This window comes from Loa loa (assembly GCF_000183805.2).
Source record: "Loa loa unplaced genomic scaffold supercont3.257, whole genome shotgun sequence".
Taxonomy (NCBI): domain Eukaryota; kingdom Metazoa; phylum Nematoda; class Chromadorea; order Rhabditida; family Onchocercidae; genus Loa; species Loa loa.
The window spans coordinates 1-13,026 of record NW_018108437.1 but is presented as its reverse complement, the minus strand read 5'-3'; the positions used below and the strand labels follow the sequence as shown (position 1 = coordinate 13,026).

The following is a 13,026-nucleotide window of genomic DNA, read 5'->3' as shown; positions in this document are numbered from 1 at the left end:
ATACATATATTTAAAAAAAAAAAAATGCGAATAGTTACGACATTTCATTATAATAGATAATGGTTATAACAAAAGGAATTTGATAATTGTTATGAAATAATTAATAATTATATTCTGATTTTTTGATGATGTTTAGATTTTAAAAAAAGAAAAAAAAGTTAGATTTAGTAATGATATTAATTCAACAAAAGATTCGACCATCCGATCAGATCAATTGATCTTTCATCAGATCAATTGATCTTTTTAAGTTAAGTTTTATATTCTGCTTGGATGATTGCAATCTTAGCGATGATAAAAATTTCTTTTCATGAATAAAGAAAAATTGACGATGAATTATTCATTTTCTTTTTTGGATTTTTTTGTTAATTTATTAGCTTATTGGTTTGTTATTCAAATTTTAATTATTACCTATTTCAATCTTTGTTTTAGGCCTTTTTTATTCTCATTCATTCATCCATTTATTTAGGCAAAACGATTATTTTAGATCGAATAGAAAATTTTAAGAAAAATACAAGGAAGAAAAAGATGATGACGATGATGATGATGATGGGAGGAATATAAGATAAGATGCATTTCGAGATAGAGAAACTTTTGAAGGTCATTTGCTTGATAGATTGGGTGGGATAACTTTGTGATGATATGAATGAAAATCAAAGTGATATAAATCCAAATCACTATATTTGGCATCATTAAACCTCTGTCGAATTATTCCTTCCATCCATCCAATCAAAATTTCTCCTACCTTTTTATCTTCTCTTCTCTTCAATTCTCCTCCTCTTCATCCCGACGTACTACCCCGTGTATCCCCTCAATCCTTCGGTAAACACTGTCACTTACCAGCACCTATTATTGTATGTACATATCATTTAATGATGTTTACATAACATTAATAACAATGTCTATTCGATTCTATTATTACATACCTTTCATTCCAACATATATACAACTAATTTTTACATTGATAAATGAAAAGAAAAGTTGCTTTTCTGACTAAATTATGAAATGAATTTATCTATATTTTATAAATTGTTAAAATAAATTTTCAAAAGAAGGAAAGAAAGAAAAAAAACGAATAAGTAGTTCAAATTTTAATTTGTTCTTTTTTAAAATTAAATTTTTTGAACAAATAAACAACTAACCTTTCAATATCAAATGCTTTCAATTCAACAATTGCTTCAGCAGCTTTTTCATTAAAATAGATAACGTTTGATTCGTACTGTTCGGTAACATTACTCAAGAAACCAAATGACTCATCACTGTTGCACAATTCACTTACCAAAAAATATACCGTGTGCGGGAAAGTTACGCTAATCTTGAAATCAAAAATTTTTTAATTTCCAAAAATTGCATCATTAATTTTCTATCTCAAAAACAAAGAAGGTTGAGTAAAAGATTTGAGAAATTTTTATGACCATTTACTAACTATTCAAGTTGATTGATTTTTTAAAAAAAGATGTTTTTTTTTATTTTTTTAAGAAAAAAGAGATCAATGTAAAAATTAATTTAATCAAAAAACTAACAAATTAATGTTTCCCCCATTTTGGATTATTATCAAATATAAAAAAAGAAAAAACGAAATTTTTAATAGGTAAATTGTTATTTATACCAAATATTATGACCAATAAAATAAATTTGAAGAAAAAAAATGATGACCAAAAATGTAAACAAACATTAATATTTCCAATTTCTCCATCAAGTAAGCGTTCAACCGACCAATTATGATCACCATAATCCACATAATCTCGTGGTGCATTTTCTGGATGAAATAATTGAACGCACCATCCGCAACGACTAAGTTTTGTAAGTATTGGACCGTATGCTACTGAGGCACCTAATACATAAATTACAAATGAAATACAAATGATCATTTCTTTTAAATCACTTAAGTAAAAATTTCATTTTCATTTCATAAATACACTTGAATTTTGCTTTCATTCATTTAAATCCTAGTTTTTATTTGAAATATAATAATTTTATTTTTTTCGAAATTATGATTTGCCTTCCCGGATATTATAGTGATTGTTTTTAGTTCTGTAATAGAAGTGAATTATTAACATTCATTCATTGAATTTGCCATAATATTCAAATATTCATTCGTAAATTTTTATTTGTCTACAAAAAAAAGTATTTTCAATTTGTTCTACACTGACAAAAGAAATAATTCTAAAAATCCCAAAATGATTTTTTTTTAATGAAAATTTCGTTTTTTCTTTTTTCCCAGAATAAACTTACCAGAAATAAGAGCAAGAACACCAGGATCATAATCAACATGAAAACGGTGTAGCTTTTTACAAATACCCCAGGAAGATTCGTGTGATTCGATATGATGTATATCCACATTCTATATCAAAAAGCTTTTTTGTTAATCAACTATTTAATTAAATTACTAAAAATTCGGATAAATTCATATTAAAATTATTCCACAAAAATGCTGAAGTTTTCAAAAAAAAAAAAGACTGTGAATACTTCGACATTTTATTATTCAAATAAAATTATTATCACTTATAAACTCTTTGTAATTACGTCTCATATGTGAATTGCTTAGAGTGATATCTGAATTATTGAATTTTTTGGTTTTCACTTTTTTTCCAACTTCTACTTTTTTCCCTGATCTCTTCACTTTGATTTGGCTTTTTTTTTCTCTTCACCAGTTTGTTTTTTTAATAAGGTTAGGGAAGTGTGACCTATTATTAACTATAATATTTGTCAGTATTTTTAATCATTATCTCTGCAACTACCGAATCATATTATCCTTCAAATTTAGATGATAAAAATTTACAAACTTTTAAAACGATAAATTAAATTTTGACATACTTTAAATACTCCAGCAAATCTATTCTTTGAATTATACATGAAGGAGTGATGCATTAAAATGAAGCGAAATATGATGTAAAGATCATTATTGTAATAATTAAAAAAGGAATTAATTTCATCATCAATTTCAACTCAATCAATAATTAAATTTTCATGTGATACATCTTTAATTGATGATTGAATGAAAAGAAAATTTAGCCCGCCTGATGTGATAATATTTATGCCTCATTTTCTAACTTCTAAACTTGTTTCAATGCATGAAATTACTAATATAGCTTAATTAATTTATGGAAAAATTAACTAGCTATTGATATCCTTTTCTTATGTAAAAAAAAAGTTCAAAAAATTTGATTTCAAAATAATCTGGGAATTGTTTGATAAATTTAGGAAAATACGAACCGAACACTTAGCCAATTCTCGAGTTATGGCAAGTGGTGTGAAACGAGTATCACAATAGACCAAAAAAGCACATTCACGTGGATGATGTTCCTCCAGATTTTCGGCAATTGTGGAACGAATCTAAACAACCTATCCTTCTACCATGGAAAAAAAAATTCAAAATCTATAAATTGTTGAAAATTATAAAATCAGTTGAATTATTGAAGGGAAAAAAATTGAAAAACTTAGCTGTCAACCTAAAATCTTGTGCCGTATCCTAAGTGATGTCAAAATCATGACAATTCGATATTTTTTTCTATTTTATTTATTTACTTGTTTTCTTTTTTGGTTTAAAAATAGTTATTATTTGAAAAGTCTCGGAATCGTAATTGTCTAGAAATATTATTAGGTATTTCAACAGACTTTTTTTCATAGAAAACAAATTTTTTTTCTTCAATTGGTTGGAATAAATTAATGTCATATTAACATACACATAAATGAATGTATATGGGCTGAGATTAAAAACTAAAAATGAAAGTCTAAATTGAATACTTGAGAACTAAGAAATCGTCATTTAATTTCTGTCAAGTAAGTTATACGAAAAAAAATTTCGGTTATGTCATATGGTAAAATATATATGAACTTAAATTGGCTTACGTATAATTGAAGGTTAATGAACTTAATTTGTCGTGAGGGAAATATAGCAATAGCATAGGTGAATTAACTATATGAATTAATTAGGAATATAGCTGATTTTGCCAAACTGTTAAATTTTTGTATCTTCTTTTAAGAGGGAATTTATTTCCAATATAAAATGTTTTAATGAATAAAATAGATTTATGATGAACAAATTTCGGAAATTAGAATAACAAGTTAAAACAGTTTTGCATAGTTCATACCTAAATCTAAATGTTAAATTTAAATTCTATAAATGACTAACCTTATTGACAAATATGTTGATTTTATCAAGTGGAACTTGAACAGATGTCCAATCCCATGCGACAACAATAGCTTTTTCTTGTTGCTCATGCGTTGCTTTATCCATCTTTTTTGTAAATCTTAAAATTTCGATAACTTCAAGACAATTCCGTTTATTTTAAATTTTAATTTTCGATACACGTTTGATTTGGTAAATCTAGACCCAAAAACTTAGTGCGTGTAGGATTTAAAGAATTTTCATTATTCATTCCAGCATATTTCTTTGGTACAAAAATTTCTTCTATGCTATAAATTGATTAAATTAAAAAAAGAGAGAAAACAAATTTCTACTTAATTGAAAAATTAAAAATTATATTCGTAACTAACCTATTCTACTTCTAGCAACAAACTCACTTTTTCAACAACCAAAATCTCAATAGAATAGAGCCTTCGAATACACAACCGTTCCTTATGAATGCGAAAAGTATTAAAGATGACCATCTTGCTGGATAAATTGTTTGCATTGAATTTCTTGACAGTATGCAAATTTTCATAAAATCTTGCTGATTTCATCATTCGTTTTATGATCAAAATCGATGAAAATCTGCCGTGAATCCGTTCGGAATTCTGTTCTTATCCTTTTGCAATATTCATATCAAAAACATATTTACCTTTAATCATTTACTTCGCCCTTAAATATGGTGATGTGTCGAAAGAAAATAAAAAAAATAGAAAAATAAAAAAGGAGAGGGGAGAGCTTCACTTTGGCGATAGTGGTTATCATCCATTTCCCAATCATTTCAAATATGCTATCATGAAATTTGGTGCTGGATGTTGGATATATAAATTCGAGTTTATTATGTCATGGACAATTTTCGAAATACAACATCTAGTACAAAATATTAAAAATAAGATGTTATCATTTTGAGAAAGTGTAAACAACAAATAACTTCGTCTCTTCCTTTGTTTTGGAGGATTTGAAAATTTCGAACTAATTGATATTACTAATTTCAAACATTAGATATTTCCAGAGATTCCAGCAATACTTCAGCAATATTTGATCTGATTTGTTGGTGAAAGTGACAAGGCTTCATTAAAGTGGTAAAGAAAAGAAAGAAACATTAATGAATCAGACTTTTCTTTACGTCTTCAGCAAGATGGTAAAATAAATGAAACAAAGCATGATCTACTGCTTCGGCAATTCATTAAATTCTGCAGAGGAGCTTTGCAACTTGTTAAATTGCAAGACATAATAACAATTTTTGAAAGCCGACAATACCGCAGAAACAAATCAGTGAAATCAAATAGACCATAGTATTAGTGAGAAACAAATAAGTGAAGATCAAGGTCCAAGAGGTTTAGATCATTCCGGAAGTCGTGAAAAGTTGATCTTTTAGTTTCAAAATATTCAAATATCACAAGAATTTTCCAAACAAATCAGTTTGTGGTGTGAATCATGTTTTGATATCTGAAATGGAGTATGTAATATCCACAATAAATGCACAGAAATTAAAATAGGTTACAGTAAGTGAATGATAAAAAATTAACAGATATCTCCCTCCATCAATCAAGCATATCTTTCCAAGTCGAGATTCCACCTGGTTTGAGAAGCAAAAGGAATACATTGAAGTTTGCTAAATTTGTGGCTCGAATTATTAGACAAAAGAAAACGCTATACAATTGAAGTGGTATACTATGGTGTCTAATGAGCCAAATAAAATAAACAAGTATATTCGAGACAAAAATTAAGTAATCGGGACCTTTTTGTAAAGCGCATGGGAAATGATAATACTTGCCGCGATTTTCAATTGCCGCACCTTCTTTGGAGCACACGACACAGTGCTGTAGAAATTTTATTATTTTATTGCCCTCATAAAAGGAAAGGAACAGAGACATAAACAAAAATAAAGCGAAAAACAATATAGTTTACCCTCCCTTCCATCCATCACGAATCTAGAAGATTAACCAGAGCTAACCTAAACTAAATCCAAAAAAAAAACATTTACTACGACAAGTGCACAACTACTTGATTATGATAAGTAAAAAATCACCATTAGTTGACCATATTTGATTGACGTTATTTCTCCTGACTCAGAGTTAGCAAAGAATTTTCTTATCCAAACAATAGAAAAATTTAAAACCTGCGCCCAAAAAGCAGTAATTTTCGTTTGCAGCCCATCAAGTTGATTGCCGACCAGATATATACCAGGTGCAGTTAGAGCACACGGACCATGTAGCCAAATATCACAATATAATTCAGCCTGAAAATGGTTAGATTAAAACTGGAAAATAAGACGATTTTTTGTTGAAACGGATTTTCTCTTTATTCGTTAAATGCGATAATTCTTCGTCCCTTGATTGTTTCAAGATATCTGTCAAAGCCAGATGTGGCCTAATGCCTCAAATATACATCGTTCTTCCTCAAGTGGTAATCAACACAACACGATGGTGACGCAAAATAGAGAAGCACTAACGGAAACAGGAAGGATTTTAAAGAAATGTGCTAAAAAAAATGAAATGTCCGAACATCTTTTGTTAATCTTTTTCAAAAAATAGAACTAGGGAAACTCCATTTTCTAAAAATTGGAATTTTGCGATAAAAACCAACCTGCTCATTTATCTTTTGTGGTTTCTTGGCCAAATGTGAAGGCCAGTGATTTCCATTTAATCGTACAAAGTATGGACCGAATAGATCACCCAACACAGAACGTAAAGTACGTTGTTGACAAAGAGCGCACTTCCATCGAGTTACTATTTTCACTTCGTTGCATTCAACCTGGTAAAGCATAGGACAAAAAAAGCAGAGAAGGAAAAGGGAAGGAAGAAATGAAACCTAAAATGGAATTCAATAAATAAAATCTAATTAACAAATGGATTAAGATAAATAGCAGAGCTGGCATCGTAAAATTCCTTCCAGATCATTCTAATGGTCATATAACACCAATGAATAAATGGTAATAACGATCGTGAAATCCTGACATTCTGATGTAGTCGAAAACGCATACTTACTTGATTCAAACGATTTAACAGTGCTTCTTGACTCCTTTTCAACAACACATCGTGTTTCTCGCCATTTTTCACTACCATTTGATCTTCTATGAAAAAATATTTAAAACATTATTTCGGAATCCTGCACATGTTCAACATTTATAAACGTTTCCTGAACTAACCGTGAAAACTTCCCGGAAAAATCACTCGTAAAATAAATATAATAACTGTCATTAAAGAAAGGAGGAATCTCATCAGATTAAGCGGAATCCTTAAATATAGTTAGCAAACTTCCAGTACCATCAATTAGTATCTAACACGAAGCAACCTCTAGATTAGTCTCAAAGAAACTAAGATAAAAGTAAATATCAATTAGTCCGTAAGGCTTAGTAATGACAAATCGGATTCGAAAGCAAATAATTCATGATTCTAGTATGATTATTTTGATCGTGATCATAGCTTGATAATATTTTATCATGTAGGAAATTTGAACCATTGGTAAGATACCAAAAGTCATTTTAACCCAACGAATCGATTAAGTGGGAATGAGTTGACTAATGATATCCTATCAGAATGAAAAAATCAAACAAATGCTTACTTTTACTCAGCCTCAAACATGGCATACCATCATCATTTGCTCGATGTGTTTTCATTTTAAATTTTGCATTTAGTCGCTTTTTAACAAGTTCATCTTCGCTAGCTACTTCCTTCACAGTATGAATTTTCTTCCGTCTTATTTTTCTTCTCTTCTTAACTTTACGCTCATCTGCTACTTCAGCTGGCATCTTTGACTCTGTAATAGAAAAAAAAGTAATGGAAAGTTCTATTCAAAAAAGTTCGTGAAATTCGTTTATTACGCTTGTGGTTATGTTGCTTCTGATATAAATTAAGACATCCTACAGTCGTATAAGGTAATTTTGAAATACGTTGCAGAAGTTTCAGAGATAGGTTCAGCAAATAACCGGTCAGGTTCAGGAAATCCAACAGTTCAACAATTTTGAAACGCTCATACGACCCTACGATAAATTTGGGCTTGATAAACAAATGGAAACATCTAGAAGCTGCAATTTTAAGTTTGGGTTCGACAAACAAATTATGGAGACATCTAGAATCTGCAACTAATTTGGATGAAATGAACTGAAATTGTAACCAAAATTAACCATTCTTTACGGTCAGTATTTTAAGAAAGATCAGCAAAACATCTCGCTATTTCTGATTTCTTTTTAAAATAAATTCGGTTCAGAAAATGCTGACAAAGGAAAAGAATATTCAGACAAAAAGTGACAGTGCTAAGTACGACTCAATACATCATCTATATAAATAAGTACAAAACAAAAAAAAGAAAAAATGAATAATTTTTATCGCAAAATTAAGCGATAACGGAATACATCATAAAAGGTATAATTCTAGATGTAAACATGAATTATGGGTCAAAAAGTATTGATATTTTGTAGCAAATAGAAATCACTTGAGGAACATTTAATGGATATTAAAAAATTCGGATAAATGGTTGTTGTCACTTTCATCCGTAAATAAAGACTTGACAAAGAATACCATCAAGTACAAAATTTGAGCAAGGTTTCGATTTGTTTACTAATTAAGAAATTATTATTCATTAATTAAAAAGCATTAACAAATATTATTTTTAAATTAATTGCATCAAATTATGACGTGAGGATTTGAAAATAAAGAATAAGATGACAAGTGTTATTTATATTTTGATTAAACAAGATTAAAATAACACAGATAATAAGCGGCAATAACGATAAAACTCGGTAACAATGATTTTCTTGTTACCAAGTTTCCGCTTGCAGTATATCTAATACGAAATTCAAAAAAAACTGAAACAGTCAAATGGTTCGTTTTATTCGCAGGTGCAGTCTAATTCATCAATGCTTTCAATGCTGAAATCGGATAAACTGTCATCACCTGTTGTCATTTTTCGTACAACCTAAAAAAACAAAGTTAAGTAAGATATTGAGAATATATATAACCCATTTCCCACGAAATTTTTAAATACGAACAAAAAAATAAGACAAATAAATCACCCCCATTTCCATACCACAAAAGATATTAAAACTTATTCAAGTGTTTTTACATTAAGGCATGTAAGGAGTGCAAACCAAAAGATCTTAACGATTTTTTTATTTCGGTATATTGCAAATAAATACTGTCTTTCTAGCTACTCCCTTTGCACAAAAGAAATCTGATTTTCGCTAGATAATTCTTCTGAAAAGATTAAAAACACTTATGACTCTGTCAAATTAGTTATTTTAAAGCATCGAAATATATATTCCGAAATAAATAAGAAATGAAAGACAATTTCTGGAAGAATAAGCTAAATGAGTGATCACGAACCTCTCGAAGTTTAATGCAAGTATCTGCTAAGTTAGCTATATCTTCGGAACTCAATTTTTCAATAATTCTAATGATAATTCCATCTAATAATGACAACAATCCTTTAGATTTGTCTTGTGCGATACCGTGTTCATTTAATTCTCCTTGAAAAACTGACATCTGTAATGAAGTTGTTGATCACAAAAAAAACAAAAAAAAACTGGAGTGTTGATCACATAAACCTAGAGCTCCTTTTCGTTAAACGATCCATAACTAAAGCAACGTTTGTCCATTAAGAATTTTTAGAATTCTGAAAATTTGTGAAGTAAAAGTTACACTTCGCAAAAATTTCTGCACAGTTTGTTCTAGCATTTTGAATACTAAAATATTTGGATCTAAAAAAGAATCTGCATCATGTACAAATGTGCTAGTAAAACTGGGGATTTGTTAGGGAAAATGGATAAAATTTTCTTCACTTATTAGATGGATGGAATGAAAAAGAAAAATTTTGTTTGAGAAAGAAAACTTTTTTTCCACCTACTAAATTTTGTATATTTTCACGGTATAACTGAGAGGTTTGAATAACCTTACTGGCAAACTGATACTTTCGTTATTCATAATTTCGTCGTTAAATAATTCACATAAATTTAATGGAGCATTAAAATTCGATGTTGATACTTCCCTATCAACTGAATATTGGTGCCGATAAGATAAAGACGTTGCTTTAGAGAGTTCCTGAAAAATACTCCCGTGAGTTACATTGTCAAGCTGTACTGAGTTCATTACGATTAAATGTCTCATTTCATGTATGCTAAAATTCAAAGTTGTTCAGATGTGGTTTCCCTGATATAAATTAGAGGTACATAGAGACGGCCATTTGCTTTCCATGTTAGGACAAAACTGAAGTAATCTTCAAGATATGTTTGAGAATATATCTCGAAGACTAACAAACATCCATGAACTTATTCGTCTAGATTTCCCATCCCTGATTTCGCATATTTACCAGATCTTGAATGGAAAGGAACAGACTTTTAGACTTTTAGATCGCTAGTCGCCGGACCGGCAAAAGTGAGCTAGCACCTTAACACTTAATCATATAAGGATGCAAAGACATCAGTGATATTTATGCTATTGTTCCATCACGGGGAAAACAAATTTTGTGGAACTAGAATGTTCGTTGTTGGAAAAGAAATATTACGGGTAAGGTGCCGTGGATTTTCCATAAAAGCAATTTAAATTGACTAGAAACTTTTCTGATTAAAATTTCTTCGATTTCCTTCATCTGAATAAGCAGATATGAATCAATCTTAGAATCACCCAGTGATGATAATGGATCGGATAATGAAGGTATTATTGGTATTTTAATCATACGTGGTGGAAAGAATGAACAGTTGTTGAATGATGGCATATTCTAATTAACTATGAGTTTTATTGCCTAACCGACCCTACAAACACCGACTATTGCGAAAATCCAACCTGGAAAAGTGACACTTAGCATTCAACATAAGTGCCGGGACAGAGAAAAAAGATTGCAACGCAGCAAGAAATATGTATTATTAAGGATAAAAATATAACTGTTTATCTGTCTCAATTTCAAAACTTGCTCGGTTTGAAAATAGGAAATAAGCCTATTATTCATTTTAAAAAAAATAAACGAAAATTTCCTTAATTATTTTCGAGGTTATATACTTACTTATTTCTTTTCGATTCAACAAATCTGTCCACATCTAAAGCGAATTTTTTAACTAGCTCAACTGAATAATTTTAATGTAACATAATCTTTTATGTTTGTTATAAGCTAAAAATTAGTATATATGATAAAATATTTACAAGAAAACAATATATAGGAAAATCTATGATACCTAAGAATGTTTGAAATCCCTAATAAAAAGCAATGTGACAGATTTCTGCCATACTTCGCGAAACTATCGAATTAATTTCTTACCCAAACTCACGCTTCATACCCGATCACGGAAAATCTAAAATGGGACTAGATTATTTCGTGTTCCGTTTCATGCAACACACCCTGAAACGAAACTGACTTCGTGTCGCCTTGAATTGTCCGCAAAATGCGACAAAAAACTGTGCTCGAGACAAAAATTTTCATGGTGCCTTACCTCTACTCTGCAACGGTTTTATTATTTTTCACCGGTTTGGCGCTTCGGAAACTGAAGGACCGAAATACCGGGTGAGGTTTGCCGCGAAGTTTGCAGTTTCATTATGTGGCAAGAGTTATGGTTACAAGGCAAACTGTAGTCTTTATCAGTGCGATGACTATATATCAAAAGATGTGTGTTGTTGATTGACATTATGGAACTGAAGATATGAATTTTTTTATTTTCCTTTTATTTAATCTGATAAATACTACTGCAGCTATAGTGAAATTTGTTGAAGATTTTGCGAAGAAAAAAAATCAATAATCGATAATTCTATCAGTAAGTATAGGAGGGATAATAACATAAGGCACCTATTCATTTACATGACCAAAATAATGAAATAGCAGCAAATTATAAGCATATACCATAGGATGAAATAATCAAGAAAAAACGACTGAAAGACCTGAAAAGACCCATTATGAATTATTTCTGACTTTGGGCAGTTCCATTATTGAAATTTCAAAATAATCAAACAGACAACAAAAGATTTATGCATGAAGGTAATGTAGAAAGTTATGCAATAATTTGAAACGAACAAAAGCATTTCAAAGAAAAAAATCGCCTGGATTTTGAAAATAGAAATTGTATGAAAGGTTTTTCAAAATATGTGACTAAAAACATGAAACACGTTTTTTAAAATGAAAAAACCTGAAGGAGTTCGGGGGATTTTAGCAATTCATCAATTTTTTTATCAATATAATTTCTGGAATATTATATAAAGTCAGTCAAACCTGTTTATGCTTAGCAAATGTATCAAATAAAATGCTTCCCATTGATAAGAAGCATCATTAGATAATGATATAACATTGTCATCAAAAGCAATGCGCTGAAGAAGTGATAATGAATGAAAAGATAAAAAAAAAAGCATCAGAGAGGTAATGATATCAAAGGAGAACAATGATGATTGAAAAGGAATCGTTCACAGTTACTAATACCAATCAGAATATAACAATCATATCGTAATACATTACCAGGCAAATTATATTATCCTCCTAATTGGATGATTATCACCCGATGAAAGAGATGATATGATTACATGATTGTTAAAGTTATGCGAATTCTATCTTGCAATATGTTAAAGCATATATATATTTCAAAATAACAATTCATATTTTCACTTTTTTTCCTTTATGTTAAGTGTATTTGTCATAACAATAGTAGTCATGAAACACTGAATGACAATTAATAAAGCAAAATTAAATTTGGTGAAATAAAAAAGAAATTAAGTTGACTGAATAAAAATAATAATAATAATAATAATAGTAATAATAATAATAATAATAATAATAATAATAATAATAATAATAATAATAATAATAATAATAATAATAATAATAATAATAATAATAATAATAATAATAATAATAATAATAATAATAATAATAATAATAATAATAATAATAATAATAATAATAATATAATAATAATAATAATA

The 13,026-nt window shown here is 29.1% G+C and overlaps 3 protein-coding genes across 3 annotated transcripts; all 3 read right to left on the bottom strand.

Moving 5' to 3' along the window:
• Positions 1–762: 762 nt before the first annotated feature.
• Positions 763–4,237, bottom strand: LOAG_08240 (hypothetical protein; the record flags this gene model as incomplete). Its single annotated transcript, XM_020447651.1, has 6 exons — positions 763–826; positions 1,140–1,312; positions 1,671–1,831; positions 2,233–2,341; positions 3,214–3,333; positions 4,133–4,237. 6 exons carry the CDS (start codon positions 4,235–4,237, stop codon positions 763–765), a joined length of 732 nt encoding a protein of 243 aa, XP_020302143.1.
• Positions 4,238–5,139: 902 nt separating this feature from the next.
• On the bottom strand, positions 5,140–7,897 carry LOAG_08239 (hypothetical protein). The gene is made up of 6 exons (XM_020447650.1): positions 7,697–7,897; positions 7,120–7,205; positions 6,719–6,886; positions 6,252–6,371; positions 5,871–5,952; positions 5,140–5,578 (listed from the first exon to the last, which is right to left on the bottom strand). The coding sequence occupies exons 1-6, from the start codon at positions 7,881–7,883 to the stop codon at positions 5,565–5,567; spliced, it is 657 nt and encodes a 218-aa protein (XP_020302142.1). The 5' UTR covers positions 7,884–7,897; the 3' UTR covers positions 5,140–5,564.
• Positions 7,898–8,852: 955 nt separating this feature from the next.
• On the bottom strand, positions 8,853–10,170 carry LOAG_08238 (hypothetical protein; the record flags this gene model as incomplete). The annotated part of the gene is made up of 3 exons (XM_003143770.2): positions 8,853–9,049; positions 9,457–9,615; positions 10,027–10,170. Coding segments are annotated over 3 exons (390 nt in total), but the record flags the coding sequence as incomplete, so codon positions are not given.
• Between the last annotated feature and the right edge of the window lie 2,856 nt (positions 10,171–13,026).